The sequence below is a fragment of the Callithrix jacchus genome, chromosome 5 (assembly GCF_049354715.1).
Source record: "Callithrix jacchus isolate 240 chromosome 5, calJac240_pri, whole genome shotgun sequence".
NCBI classification, from domain to species: domain Eukaryota; kingdom Metazoa; phylum Chordata; class Mammalia; order Primates; family Cebidae; genus Callithrix; species Callithrix jacchus.
Genome location: NC_133506.1, coordinates 2466991 through 2482852, shown reverse-complemented (window position 1 = coordinate 2482852; position 15862 = coordinate 2466991). Strand labels below are relative to the sequence as shown.

The 15862-nt window shown below is 48.1% G+C and overlaps 1 protein-coding gene across 3 annotated transcripts in view; it reads right to left on the bottom strand.

The window, feature by feature from the left end:
* Positions 1–15862, bottom strand: part of MTCL2 (microtubule crosslinking factor 2) — an 89433-nt gene that overhangs the window by 33430 nt on the left and 40141 nt on the right. For 2 of the 3 annotated variants that reach the window (XM_035297986.3, XM_035297989.3), the window contains exons 4-6: positions 6733–6795; positions 4417–5598; positions 1708–1854 (exon numbers count right to left, since the gene is read on the bottom strand). In XM_035297986.3, the coding sequence (XP_035153877.2) occupies positions 1708–1854; positions 4417–5598; positions 6733–6795 (1392 nt within the window). The remainder of the gene's footprint in view (positions 1–1707; positions 1855–4416; positions 5599–6732; positions 6796–15862) is intronic. The other variant, XM_035297987.3, reaches the window with a different exon arrangement.

Below are 15862 nucleotides of genomic sequence, written 5' to 3'. Positions count from 1 at the left end.
CCACGACTGGCCGCAGAACTCCTACATGAAAGCTTCGTAGGTACGGCAAATGTCCCTCTGTGAAAGTAAACATTCATTATATGGGCAATACTATGATGATTTGGCAGTGGAAGGCATAGTGACCTGAGGTCTATCTTCTATATCTGCTTTAAACTAAACATTTTTGCACAGCTACACACTGTGCTGCCTCTGGTATCCTCTTTGAACTCAGTGTTCAACAGTGTTGGGCAATTGTCACTGCTCAACAGAGTGGCTGCATGAAACAAATAATTGAATGTGTATAGGAAATTATTTTCTCTACAGGTAAGCCTATAGAATAGGCCTATTTCCTGGCTGGGTGTGGTGGCTCATGCCTCTCATCCCAGCTCTTTGGGAGGCTGAGGTGGGAGGATCACTTGAGCCTAGGAGTTTAAGACCAGAGCCTGGGCAACATGGCAAAACCTGGTCTCTACTAAAAGAACAAAAATTAGCTGGGCATGGTGGCGTACGCCTATAGTCCCACCTAATCAGGAGGGCTAAGGCATGAGATTCGCTTGAACTTAGGAGGTGGAGGTTACAGTGAGCCAAGATTGCACCACTGCACACTGCACTCCAGACTGGGCAACACAGCAAGACACGATCTTAAAAAAAAAAAAAAAAAAAAAAGAATAGGCCTATTTCCTTTTCTTAGAAAATGAGAACTAAGTTATCTCAGTTTTTTCTGTTTTTGGCATGGCTTCTAGGAAGCTCACTTAGAGAGTCTGATCCATTAGCTTCAAGTGAGCTTCTCCTTCCTACATAGTCATGGGCTGGCCTTCCTGGGACCACTGAGTTATCTTCAAAGGGATGCTCAGAAATGTGCTCAGGCTGGAGAATACACAGGACTCTGCATGGTTCAGGGTTTCAGGGATACCCCACCCACTCTGTAGGAAGCTTTTCCTGCTTCAGGCTCATTATAAAAAACAAGGAGAAGCTCAATAGGCTTAGAAGGGATCAGAACTACCCAGAATTCCCCAGGGATCAAAGAATCCTAGCGATTCAATAGCTACCATTCACTCTAACCCTCCCATGTTACAGATGGGGAAGCTGTGGCCAGAAGGTGGAAAGCTGTTGAAGGTCACACAGCAACACTGGTAGAACTGAGACTTGAACTCAGGTCCCCTGAGTCCCAGAAATGTGTAATTATTATAATAATAATCATCCTCCTCCTCAACCTCTTCCTCACTCAATGTGGACCAGGCCTTAAGCTATGGCTTTTTGTGTATTTAATCCTTTCAACACCTGTAAAATGAAGGCACCTTCACGTTACAGGTGAGAAAACTGAGAATCAGAGAGGTAAAATGACTTCTCCAAGATCTCACAGCCAGTATAGAGTGGATCCACAATTGAAACCCAAACTGCCCACCTATAGAGACTGCTGCCTTCCTGCTACATAAATGAGTAGTTCCATTAAGTAACATAAATTGTCAAATTCTCAGTGGAATTTAATACAGGGGGGAAAAAAGCAATTTATGCAGATGAGTTTATAAGTTTTTGGATGAGGCCATGAGAATGTCCCAAATTTCCTTATTTCCTGTCTTGCCCTGACTGCCAGGAAGCTTGGAACCAAATGGAATGGCTAAAACTCATATCCTCACCAGCTAAGTGATATATAGATCACTCCGCTTTTGAGAGGCCTCAGTAACTCTCCTCCTACCCAATCCCCGGCTTGCTCAGGTCTAGACCCACCTCAGAGGCATAGGAATCATTGTCTTCAGCTCGAAAAGGCCTGAAGCTCCGGCTGGGGTCAGGCTTAGAGTCCAAGTCACCAGTGCGGAAGGCCTCTCGGATCCTGGGCTCCCATTCCGGCAGGTCCCTGAAGTCAGGCGGCTGCATCTAGAGGGACAGGCAGAACAAACCAAAGATCACCATGGGGAGGGGCCCAAGGGGTGCCAGAAACACCCACTCCAGGCCTCTGGGCTCCATGAGAGGCTTGAACCACCCACCTGAGGGCTGAGACCCTGGCAGATTCACCTCTGCAGCTCAGACCCAGCTGTGGCTGGGGGCACTGCTGTCATTCAATGAGTGAATGTTGAAAGGATGAATTAGTAGGTAAGTGGGGAGTGATTTTGTGAATGTGTGTCTTGTGCACAAACCTTCTGAGTCAGCCCCAACTGTCCTATCACATGTGTGACCTCTGTTCATTCCTCTTTCAAGAAGAACCAAGAGAGAGATAACACAGAGCAGTCTATGGGCACAGTGGCACGTGCCTGCATGCCTGTAATTCCATCTATAATTTGAGGCTGCAGCGAGCTATGATCATGCCACTGCACTCCAGCCTGGACAACAGAGCAAGACTGTTTCTTTAAAAAAAAAATTTATCCTCAAGGAGAGCAGCAAAACAAACAAACAAAAAGAAAAAAAAAATTGTTTTAAAGGCCGAGCACAGTGGCTCATGCCTGTAATCCTAGCGTTTTGGGAGGCCGAGGCAGGTGGATCACAAGGTCAAGAGATCAGACCATCTTGGCCAACATGGTGAAACCCCGTCTCTATTAAAAATACAAAAATTAGCTGGGTGTGGTGGTGTGCGTACGTAGTCCCAGCTACTTGGGAGGTTGAGGCAGGAGAATCGCTTGAACCCAGGAGGCAGGGGTTGCAGTGAGTTGAGAGCATGCCACTGTACTCCAGCATAATGACAGAGTGAGACTCTGTCTCAAAAAAAATAATATATATTTTTTAAAAAGGCAGTCTGCTTGCCTAAAAAGCAAGATGAAGCCAGATCAACAGGGCATGAGTTAAAGATATTACGGCAAATATCCACTGTAGAGTTGTTAAAAACAAAGTGCTAAATCTCTCTCTTTCCCTGGAAATGAAAAACTCCCTGCCATTGCTCTGAGGATGAAGATCAAACCTCCCCATGCTCAGTGCAGGGCAGCTTCACGGTGTCTCTTCACTCAGTGCCCTGGACACACCACGCTCCTTTCGCCTCTGATCTGAGCTGTGCCTTTGCACAGGCTCTTTCCTCTGCGGAAAACACTGTTCCCCCAGCCAGCCATCCCTCTGACCTCTGGTCAGATCAGAGGCCTTCCCTCAGCATAGGGTCTAGGTCAAGCTCCTTGTTCGTAAAACCATGTACTTTTCCTTTAGAGTCCTCTCTCAGTTTATAACTGCACATTCACTGGCATGATATTTTGGGTGACTCTGCCCCACTAGATAATAAGGGCCGTGAGGGGGGAGTCATATCTGTTTTTGCTTGTCATGACACCTTCAGCAGTGAGCACAAAAAGTGTGTGAACAACAAACAAGGCATCATAATGAACAAACTGATACACTGCATTAAAAATAAGTTATATAGTAACAGTAGATATAAAACAATCTGTGTGGAAAAACAAATATATGATAGTATATGTAGAGAAGGATTTAGAAGGGCAAGCTGCAAGAATGAAATCTTCTAGACCCACTCCATTAGACACACACAAATACTGAACATTTAAAATGTGACTATTAGGTCGGGCACAGAGGCTCACACCTATAGTCCTAACACTTTGGGAGGCTGAGGCCGGGGGATCACTTGAGCTCAGGAGTTCAAGACCAGCCTAGGCAACATGGCAAGATCCCATCTCTACAAAAAAATTTAAAAATTATGGCCAGGTACGCTGGCTCACGCCTGTAATCCCAGAATTTGGGAGGCAAAGGTGGTTGGATCATTTGAGGTCAGGAGTTCGAGACCAGCCTGGCCAACATGGTGAAACACCATCTCTACTAAAAATACCAAAAGTTGGCTAGGCGTGGTGGAAGGGGCCTGTAATTCTGGTTACTTGAGAAGCTGAGGCAGGAGGACTGCTTGAACCCGGGAGGCAGAGATGGCAGTAAGCCAAGATTGCACCACTGCACACTCCAGCCTGGGTGACAGAGCGAGACTCTGTCTCCAAAAAAAGCTAGGTGCAGTGGCTCACGTCTATAATCCCAGCACTTTGGGAGGCAGAGGCGGGTAGATCACCTGAGGTCGGGAGTTCAAGACCAGCCTGGCCAATGGTGAAACCCCGTCTCTACTAAAAAATAGAAAATTAGCCAGGCGTGGTGGGACATACCTGTAATCCCAGCTACTCAGTAGGCTGAGGCAGGAGAATCGCTTGAACCCAGGAGGTGGAGGCTACAGTGAGCCAAGGTCATGCCATTGCACTCCAGCCTGGGCAACAAGAGTGAAACTCCATCTCAAAAAAATAAATGAATAAGAATAAAAAATAAAAATTAGCTAGGTGTGGTGGTGCTCACTTGTGGTCCCAGGTACTCAAGAGGGTGAGGAAGGAGAATGGCTTGAGCCCAGGATGTCAAGGCTGCAATGAGCTGAGATTGCACCACTGCACTTTAGCCTGGGCAGCAGGGAGAGACCCTGTCTTAAGAAAAACAAAAGCAAACAAAAAATAAATAATAGGATCTGTGCATGAGGCACCTTACCTGAAAGTCTGGGCCAAGGTCTTTTGCCAGAAGAATCTCCTTGGAGAGCCCCTGGGAGCCCAAGGAGGGCAGTGATGAGAAGGACTCCTGCTGCTCCTTGACAGAGCCCCCGAGGACTAGATCCGCCTTCCGCGTGAAGGCGTTCAGCTCTTGCTGCAGCACACTCAGGCGCACCAGGATGACATGGATGAGCTTGGTGTCCCTGGGGCCCTCGCTGTTGTCGGGGGCTTCGTGCAGCCGCAAGTCAGCACATTCATTGTCCAGACACAGCCGGAGGCCAGCTGAGAAGCCGTTGGCATCAGCCACCAGGACATCGATGGCCTTACTGACCAGGGCGGCCTGCTCCCTCAGCCCAGGCAGCGCTTCAGCCTCCCTGGCTCTGCAGAGTCGGGCCACATGGGACTCGTGTGTCTCACCCAGGGGAGCAGGCACACACTGGGCAGAGTCTCCGGCCTCGGCGTCTGTCTCCAGCATGGGCCGTGTACTCTGGCAGGAGGCGAGGTCGCAGCGCTGGAGGTTGGACAGGAGCACACGGTTCTCGTACTGCAGCTTCTTGACCTTGCCACTGAGCTCACCGATCTGCAACTTGGCGGCCGCCAGCTCCTCCTGCGAGGGTTCGCTGAGCACGGAGCAGCTGTCCTCCGAGAGTGCCACGTCCAGCTCGTGCTCCGAGCGGAACTTGGCCAGCTCATTCAGCAGCAGCTTGTTCTGGTCCTCGAGCTCGGCGGAGGAGCGCCGCAGCAGCTCAGCCTCCTCTTCCACGAACTGCAGGTGTCGCCGCAGCTCCGCCAAGCTCTCCCCACACTCGCCACTACCCAGTGCAGAGAAGGCCAGGCGTGCCTCGGGCCCCCCACAGCCACCTCCGTGATCCTTCATGTCGTCCATCTCAGCCCGCAGGCCTCGGTTCTCCACCTCCAGCTCCACGATGCGGCGGCTCAGCAGGTTGGCCTCCTCCTCCACCAGCTTCAGGTGCACCTTCAGCTCGGTCTCCCGCGAGTGGGGGGCATCGGCCAGCTCCTCAGCTGACAGCGCACTGTCCAGATCCCCGTAGAGCGAGCGGTACTTCAGCAGCTCCTCCTTCATGCTGTCATTCTCCTTGGCCAGCTTAGTGAGCTTCTTGCACATGAGGGCCGACTCCTCCTTTGCAAAGTGCAGCTGGCACTTCAGGTCCGCGCTGTCCTCCTGGGGACACGGGGGCAGTCACAACCCAGGAAGGTTAGTGCTGGGAGGCTCAGTACCAGCCATACCATTCTGGGGGGGCACTAACTATGTGCTAGGAACACAGGGATCAATCAGACACAGCCAGACCCTCAAGGAACTAAGGGTCCGGAAGAGACGCAGAGGGGCAGACATTGAAATGATGGAGCACCACACACAGCCTGGGAGTTCAGGAGCAGGTGACATACTGATGAGCAACTACTGCCACTACTGCCATTACCACTACAGTTTCATCAGTAAAATGGGGCGGTAACATTACTTCCCTCCCAGAGCCACAGAGGATTAAATGAGCTAATCCTCCCAGAGGATTAAATGAGTGAAGGATGAAAAGGACCTGGCACTCTGACAATCCCATACTCCTAGGAGCTAACAGTATGTGGCCTGTGCTACATAGAGTACTTTATCTGATTCTTCCAATGAACCCCCAAGACAGGGATAAGTAGGGAATGGAGCCCCGAAACTCAAAGAGACTCACCCCAATCACATGGCAGTCAAGTGGCAGAGCCAAGATTCAAACCTGGATCTCTAACTCTAGACCTTCGGATCTGACTGTAGTGCTGCTTGCTAAGCTCCTGGCTGGGGTGGGGAGTGAGCATCTAAGCATCTAAGAACCATGGCTTCAGGGTGTGGTTTTGGGCAGTGAAATTAAGAAAATGAGCAAGAGGGCTGGGTGTGGTTGCTCACACCTGTAATCCCAGCACTTTGGGAGGCTGAGGCAGGTGGATTGCTTGAGGCCAGGAGTTCGAGACCAGCCTGGCCAACATGGTGAAACCCTGTCTCTACTAAAAATATAAAAATTAGTCAGGTGTGATGGTGTGCGCCTGTAGTCCCAGATACTTGGCAGGCTGAGGCATGAAAATCACTTGAACCTGAGAGGTAGAGGTTACAGTGAGCTGAGATTATGCCACTGCACTCCAGCCTGGGGAAGAAAGTGAGACTTCATCTCAAAGAAAACAAAACAAAACAAAAAATAAAAAAAAAGAAAGAAAAGAAAATGAGCAAGGGGAGGACAGGGAAGAATCTGGGATCCCCAGGCCACTTGGAGGCAGGCTCAGGCATTCAGAATAAAACCTTCCTACAGGGGCTGCTGGGAATTACCTGAACCAAAGGCTTCTTATCTGCTTTCCCCAGGGAGCGGGTTCCTCTTTTCTTCAAAGAATGCTGAAGGGAGATTAAAAAAAAAAAAAAAAAAAGTCAAGACTAAAAGCTCACAGGGTGATCACATGCAGAGAGCTGTCATGGTGCCCAGGATCCAGGGAGGGACCACTCCTCGGGCCACCCCACCCTGAGTGCTGAGCAAGAGGAGCCCTTCAGATCACCCAGCAGTGGAAGACAGGTCAGAAGCACTGGAGAAGATGATTCTGCAAACACCTGCCCAGGGTGTTTGCACCCTCTACCCCACACCCTCCCCTCTACCCCACTCCCATGTGTGACCTGGTTGGCCTCAGCCAAATCTTGGAAAGCTGTGTTTCTGTTCTCGTTTGTCTTTCATCAAAGGATTTCCTAAGTACCTATCATGTATGTACCAATAGGTAGGTGTAGAGAACACAGCAGTGAACCACAGACGATGCGGTGGTGCTTTTACAAATTCCCCTTTGGAACTGAGACACTCATCCCCCAAGCTGAGCCCTCAAAGCTGAGTACCCCTTCCAGTGACAGCCATCGGTTGAGGGGAACCACCTTGTCCAAGGGCAGGTGCCATCCATGGATGGAGCCCACATCTGTGCATGGATCATTGACCCCTTGCCTCGGCCTTACAGGGAGGGCCATCCTTGCTCCAGTCCCCCATGGGGACTGACTGGGATCACTGGCACAATTCAGCTTCCAGCTCTGCCTAACTCCCTGCGGTGGTGTTCCCAAGGAGACTCTTCCACAAACCTCTGTATGCAAAGCTCCATCTCAGAGAAAATCTGTCCTCCTGAAACTGACATCTAGTGCAAACTTTAATTCAGAATAAATAATAATGAATAAAATAAAAATGGGGGCAGGGTGTGGTAGCTCCTGTCCGTAATCCCAATACTTTGGAAGGTCAAGACAGGAGGATTACTTACTTGAGGCCAACAGTTCGAGACCAGCCTGGCCAACATAGCAAGACCGTGTCTCCAAAAAAAAAAAACAAAACAAAGAACAACAATAAAATGAATATGAGTACAACAAATGGTAATTACACAGGAGAAATGTGTAATTACGACTTGAATGGTCATGAGAGACTGATGGCAAACAGTGATTCAAAAATCCAGAAGCTGGCCAGGCACAGTGGCTCATGCTTGCAATCCCAATACTTTGGGAGGTTGCAGTGGGAGGACTGCTTGCATTGAAGAGTTTGAGACTAGCCTCGGCAATGTAGCAAGATGCCTCAAAAAAAAAATTAAATAAATAAAATAAGATGTTTAAAATCCAAAAGCAATATGGAAAAAAATAGATACATTTGATTACACGGGCAAATTCTGCATGGAAATAAAAGCACCCTAACACAAGTAAAAACATAAATGACAAACTGAAAAAATATCTACAATGTATTAACACAGACAAAGGGTTGATATCCTAAATATGGAAACAGCTTCACAAAGAGAGCATTAAAAGGCCAGCAGACCTGTAGGAAAACAGGCTGGAGATATGAAAAACACTTCACAGGAAGAGAAAGGCAAATGGATCATGGCACATGAAGATATTCAACCCCACTCCTATTAGATAAATGCAAATTAAAATTACACTGAGATACCATTTTTCACCTATCAGATTGGCAAAAATCCAAATATCTGACGACATATTCTTCTGGTGAAGCTATGCAGAAACAAAAAGGTTCATAAATTGCTGGCAAGAATGCCAAATGGCACAAGTCCTACAGAGGGAATTGAAGGAAATGTTACAATAACAATTACTGAAGTTTCTCAATGTTTAAAGAAGTCATTCAACTAGATGCACGATTCTATTGAGCGCTTCCTCCCAAGAGAGGAGGGGTGATTTGTGTTGGTGGTGTATGTATAATACCATGCTTAGGCTGTTTTGACTTTTCAAGGTGGGCTGGTGTATTTTTGAAAATGGCGCCCAGGTGATTTGGACACATGCTTACTCCCATCCCCCACCTCGCACACCCCATCCCTGAAAGTGGCAGCCACTGATCTAATCCAAGTCCCATTTTTCTGAAGCCAAGAGACAGGGACAGGGACTTGTCCAAGGTCCCACAGCACACCCACAGCTGACCTGGGACCAGTTATTGACATAGCTTTTAATTGAATCCCAAAGAATTGGCAGGAGAAAATGTGCCTTCTGTGATGAGGACCAGAGTGGAGCTAGCACAGTAGTTCTCAACCTGGTACACATCAGAATTACTTATAAAAAATACTGGTGGTCTCGGGTAGGCCTGAGACATCAGTATTTTTTTTGTTTTCTTTTCTTTTCTTTTGTTGTTGTTGTTGCTGTTGAGACTGGAGGGCAAGGGCTCGATCTTGGCTCACTGCAACCTCTGCCTACCAGGTTCAAGCGATTCTCCTGCCTCAGTCTCCCAAGTAGCTGGGACTACAGGAGCCTGCCAACCACATCCAGCTAATTTTTGTATTTTTAGTAGAGAAAAAGTTTTACCATGTTGGTCAGGCTGGTCTTGAACTCCTGACCTCAGGTGATCCGCCCACCTTGGCCTCCCAAAGTGCTGGGATTACAGGTGTGAACCACTGCACCCGGCCGAGACATCAGTATTTTTTAAATGCTTTCAGGTGATTCTGAAGAGCAGTTCGGATCTACCGTGCCAGGCAAGGAGAGCTCCAGATGGACCCTTAAGTACAGAATATCTTAGAGCACAATCAAATCCTAAAGAGACCTTTTGAAATGCAAATGAGGCAGGAAGGCAGAGGCTGATATTTCAGACTCTGGGTGTCAAGAGCCAGGAGCCAGTATTTGAGAAGTGCTTTCAAAAGCTGGAATGGAAGAGGAGGAAACAGGGCTGTGGGTCAGACGAGTCCTTCTACAAGAGCCAGGAGGCAGCAGCAAGCTCAGTCAGTGGGGCCCTGGGCAGGGCACAAAGAGGCAGCCCCCCATGTAGAGTACAAGGTGGGGGCTCTGAGTTCAGCCCGTCAGGCTACGGAAGGATCCGGGCCCACCTATTACAAGCTGAGTGGGAAGGGCTGTGGCCTCACTGGGAGTTGAACCCTGGAGATCCTGCAAAGCTGAGTTTATGATCCCTGGGTGAACCCTTTCCTCTCCCTGAAATTCCATTTTCTCATTTATAACATTGGACCATGGATTAGGTGACCAGAGCCCTACCAAGCACTGCAGACTCCCTGGAGGAAGGAAATGAAGTGACAGAGAGGAGAGCCAGGGGTCTCCACGGGTACCAAGGGGTCAGGCATCACATGTGAACAAATGAGATCGCCTAAAGCCAGCTGTGATGGCTCACGCCTGTAATCCAAGCACTTTGGAGGCCAAGGCGGGTGGATCACCTGAGGTTGGGAGTTCAAGACAAACCTGACCAACATGGTGAAACCCCGTCTTTAAAAAAAAAGAAAAAAAATACAAAAATAGAAAAAAAAAAAGAGATCACCTAAAGCCATTCAAAGGACTGAGGGATCATGAGATTCAATGACATGTAAATCTCCCAGCCACTCTGTTAAGGGAAAGAAGTAACTGGCAAAACAAAACCTATAACCCAAATATGTCCACCAACTTCAGAATGGATGAACAAAATATGGCCTCGCCACAAAACAGAATATTACTCAGCCACAGAAAGAAGAAAGAAATGGCCAGGTGCAGTGGCTCACGCCTGTGATTCCAGCACTTTGGGAGGCCGAGGTGGGCGGATCACCTGAGGTGGACGTTGTCGTGAGTGCGGCATTGCATTCCAGCCTGAGTGACAAGAACAAAACTCCAAAGAAAGAAGAAAGAGAGAGAGAGAGAGGGAGAGAGGGAGAGAGGGAGGGAGGGAGGGAAGGGAGGGAAGAAAAGGAAGAAAAGGAAGGAAGGGAAGGAAAAAGGGAAAGAAATGAAGTCCTGGCCGGGCATGGTGGCTCATGCCTGTAATACCACCGCTTTAGAAGGCTGAGGCAGATGGATCACCTGAGGTCAGGAGTTCAAAACCAACCTTGACCAACATGGTGAAACCCCAACTCAACTAAAAATACAAACAGTAGCTGGGTGTTGTGGTATTTGCCTGTAATCCCAGCTACTAGGGAGACTGAGGCAGGAGAATCACTTGAACCTGGGAGGTGGAGGTTGCAGTGAGCTGAGATGGCACCATTGCTCTCCAGCCTGGGCAACAAGAGTGAAACTCTGTCTCAAAAAAAAAAAAAAAGAAAGAAAGAAATGAAGTCCTAACACATGCTATGTCATACCTGAGCCATGAGAACATCATGCAAAGTGAAAGAGGCCAGTCACAAAAGGTTACAGATTGCATGAGTCTATTTATATGAAACGCCCAGAATAAGCAAATTCACCAAGACAGAAAGTACATTAATGGCTGTCAAGAGCTGGAGGAGATCAGGTGCATCTGTAATCCCAGAATTTTTGGAGGCTGAGGCGGGAGGATCACTCGAGGTCAAAAGACTGAAACCAGCCTGGGCAACAGAGTGAGACCCCAATCTCTTCAAAAAAAAAAAAAAAATTAGCCAGGTGCAATGGCTCACACCTATACTTTCAACTAGTTAGGAGGCTGGGCTGACAACAGAGGATTGCTTGAGCCCAGGACTTCAAAGTTGGAGTGAGCTATGATATTGCCACAGGAGTCTAACCTGGGCAACAGAGAGAGACCTTGTCTCAAAACCTAAAAAACAAAAAACAAACAAGCAAACAAACAAAAAGAATACAAGGAATTTGTACCTTGTACATCCCCCTCCCCATCCTTACTTGGGGTGGGGAAATCGGGAACACAGTCTTCTAGATTTTTTTCCATTAAAAAATTTTTTGTAATTACACAATATTTTTATTTATTTACTTACTTAATTTTTTGTTGAGAAAGGGTCTTGCTCTATTACCCAGGCTAGAGTGCAGCAGCATGATCTCGGCTGACTGCAACCTCCGCTTCCTGGGGTCAAGCAATTCTTGTGCCTAGGCCTCCTAAGTAGCTGGGATTACGGTGCCCACCACCACGCCCAGCTAATTTTTGTATTTTTAGTAGAGACGGGGTTTCACCATGTTAGCCAGGCTGGTCTCAAACTCCTGGGCTCAAGAGATCTGCCCGCCTTAGCCTCCCAAAGTGCTAGGATTATAGGCATGAGCCACAGCACACATACTACGCAATAATTAAATATATATATACACACACACACACACACACACACACACACACACACACCTTCCTGTAAAAATAACTGTACACAAAGCAGATAAAGCCAAAGCCCCTGTTTTTCCATCCCCTCAACCTCCTCTCTTATGAGGGTGCTGACTGCTCTGCTGGGGGCTCCTCCTGGGCCTTTGGCCGAATTTAAGACACTGAAATAGATGCTGCTGTTTTATACTTTCTTTCCTTCCTATGTTGATTTGATTCTGTGATCTCTGATTTTTATAATAAGCAACCTAGACAGAAGAAAATTCCAAACTATGCAGCATTTTAAAACAGTCTGTGTTCATGCTCTATTATTCGGTATGTTACAGGAGTAATGTATACAATATAATCCCATCTTTGTTTTTTAAAAAGTACATAGAGGTCAGGCACGGTGGCTCGCACCTATAATCCCAGCACTTTGGGAGGCCCAAGCAGGCAGATCACTTGAGCTCACGAGTTCGACACCAGCCTGGCCAGCATGCTGAAACCCCAGCTCTACTAAAAAATATATAAAAATTAGCCAGGTGTGGTGGCACATATCTGTAGTCCCAAGTGCTCGGAAGGTTGAGGTAAGAGAATCGCTTGAACCTGGGAGGCAGAGGTTGCAGTAAGCCAAGATCACACCATTGCACTCCAGCCTGAGCGACACAGTGAGATTCTGTCTCAAAAAAAAAAAAAGAGTTAAAAAAAATATAGAAACTCCCTGCATTGTATGAGACTAGAGAAAGAAATCCTAGAAAGATAAAGCAAACTGCTGATGCTGGGTCAGGCTGAGGAGTAGAATTGAAGGAGGCATTTAGGGAAGGCTTTCTTCTTTTATTTACGACTTTTATTGTTTCTATTATTTTTGAACAGATAACAAAGTCACATGGTTCAAAATTCAAAAAGTACAAAAAAGAATACAGTGACCAAGTCACACAGTTATCCTGCCCCAAGGCAACCAACATAACCAGAGTGCTGCAGCTTGCTCTCGGAGGTATGCTAGGCATGCGTTAGTGTGCTTTTCTAATGATATTTTTGCTTCACTGAGTTTATATTACTTTTTTAGATAAAAAATGCATATTCTTGGCCAGGCCTGGTGGCCCACACCTATAATCGCAGCACTTTGGGAGGCCAAGGTAGGCGGATCACAAGGTCAGGAGTTCAAGACCAGCCTGGCCAACATGGTGAAACTCCAACTCTACTAAAAATACAAAAAATTAGTTGGGCGTGGTGGTGGATGCCTGTAATCCCAGCTACTTGAGAGGCTGAGTCAGGAGAATTTTGTGAACCTGGAAGGCGGAGGTTGCAGTGAGCCAAGATTGTGCCACTGCACTCCAGCCTGGGCAAGAGAGCAAGACTCCATCTTGGGGGGAAAAATGCATATTCTTAGCCAGACATTGTGGCAGGTGCCTGTAGTCCCTGCTACTTGGAGGCTGAGGCGGGAGGATCGCTTGAGCCCAGGAAGCAGAGGTTACACTGGGCCAAGACCACGTCCCTGCACTCCAGCCTGGGCAAGAGAGCTAGACCTTGTCTCCAAAAAAAAAGAAAAAAACCATATTTACATTTACATTTAAATGCACATATATGTAAACATAGAAAAACTTAACTGGAAGTATATGTACCTCCCCATCCACACAGAAATTCCCTATGGCTTATTTGAATTTTCTAATCTTTTTCTGCTAAGCATGTACTACTACCTGGTGACGGTGGGGGGTGGGGGAGGGAAAAGTCATTATAAAAGGTTTTTAAGGCCGGGCCTATAATCCCAGCACTTTGGGAGGCCAAGGCGGGTGGATCATGAGGTCAAGAGATCGAGACCATCTTGGTCAACAAGGTGAAACCCCGTCTCTACTAAAAATACAAAAATTAGCTGGGCATGGTGGCGCGCGCCTGTAGTCCCAGCTACTCGGGAGGCTGAGGCAGGAGAATTGCTCGAACTCAGGAGGCGGAGGTTGCGGTGAGCTGAGATCGTGCCATTGCACTCCAGCCTGGGTAACAAGAGCGAAACTCCATCTCAAAAAAAAAAAAAAAAGACCAGCCTGGCCAACACAGTGAAATCCCATCTCTACTAAAAATACAAAAATTAGCTAGGTGTGGTGGCAGGAGCCTGTAATCCCAGCTACATGGAAGGCTGAAGCAGGAGAATCACTTGAACCCAGGAGGCGGAGGTTGCAGTGAGCCACTGCACATCAGCCTGGGAAACAAGAGTGAAACTCCCATCTCAGAAAAAAAAAAGGTTTTTAAAATATGCTTTCTCCAAGAAGTCACCAAACACCTTTCCAGCAGGCAGAGAAAAGGTTGGAATGAGCTGAGTGGCTTGAATCTCACCAGAAAGCAGAGCAGTGGGCAGAGGAGAGGAGTTCCAGCCCTTTCTGGTGGTCCTGACACTTCCCCACCTTATCTAAGCCATGTGGGCTCCCACACAGCCCTGACATTCTGGAGGGAAAACAAGGCAGGTTCAGAGTGCTCAAAGACCTTTCTCCCCTCTGCCTGGCAGCAGATGGCCAGGCGGCTGGGGGGCTGCCACCCCTCAAGAAAGGCAGGGTCTGTCAGAGCCCCTTTGTGGAGCCCCCAGGGATGAAGCTGGTCTCTGCCCAAGACGCAGATGTTCTGGCTCTGGGCCTTGGGAGGGCGGGACAGGGCAGGGCGGTGCCTGGGCACCAGCAGGAATGCAGCCTCAAGGCCTGGGGATGCGCCCAGCCCTGAGGACACTCTTTGTGGCCTGGCATGCAGCAGGGGCTTCCCCACCCACCAGCAACTCACAAGGCTGCCTTTCAGCAGCCAGGGTGGTGCCTCGAAGCATTGCTGATCTACAGGCTTTTAGGAGAAGCCTAAGCTATGTCCTCCCTTGTCTTTCCTCCAGTCCAGGAGAGAGCTGCCTGAGCCCAGCTCTGGAGGGGCCTGTGCACTCAAACACCTTCCTGCCCACCTGCAGCCAAGAAACAAAGGCCAACCTTCCAAGGAACGAAATGAACCTTCTGCCAAAACAGTGGGGCATATTTTCTCCAAATCTGGAGGAGATGTTTTGAAAGGTCTCACTGAAAGCACAGTCTGTGCTTCAGGTACAAAATTTATTCTAGATTATTATTATTATTTTGAGCCTGGGTGTCACTCTGTTGCCCAGAACTGGAGTACAGTGGCATGATCTTGGCTCACTGCAACCTCCACCTCCCAGGTTCAAGCAATTCTCATAAGTCAGCTTCCCAAGCAGCCAAGACTACAATACAGGTATGTACCACCACACCTGACTAATTTTTCATATTTTTTGTAGAAATGGAATTTTGCCACATTGTCCAGATTGGTCTCGATCTTCTGAGCCCAAGTAATCCACCCACCTTGACCTCCCAAAGTGTTGGGTTTACAGGTGTGAGCCACCTCAGCCGGCCTGCTCTAGATTCTAGAAGGAACCTGGGGTTGGGGGTTGTGCCTCAAAGACAGACATTCATTCTTCCTCTAGAGTGGCCAAAATGGCCAGAGAGAGAGGCCGTGTGACTCCTGGTTGGGGAGAAATCATATAGGGGAGGAAACAAAGAGTGGTTTAGACATTGGCCCCAAATCAAATGTCACAAGGACAGATGGAGCCAACTGCACACAAAGATTTGCAACGTAGCTGCTCTTTTCCCAGGCAACTGGCAGCTCTAGACAGAGAGCTCCTCGCCAGAGGCAGCAGAAATGTATTTATTTAACTAAGGCCAATGCTTCTCCAGACCCCCAGCCCTCACAGTGGTTGTGATGCTAACAATAAAGGTCCTTAGTCCATGTTAAGCACTTTACTTGCTTGTCTTGTTTAATTTTCACAAACACCTCTGAGAAGTAGTAATACTGTTCCCATTTTATAAATAAACAAACTGGTCTGGGCACGGTGGCTCATGCCTATAATCCCCGCACTTTGGGAAGCTGAGGCGGGCGGTTCGCTTGAGTCCAGGAGTTTGAGACCGGCCTGGGCAACGTAGTGAGAGACCCCCCCATCTCTTTCAAAAATACAAAATTAGC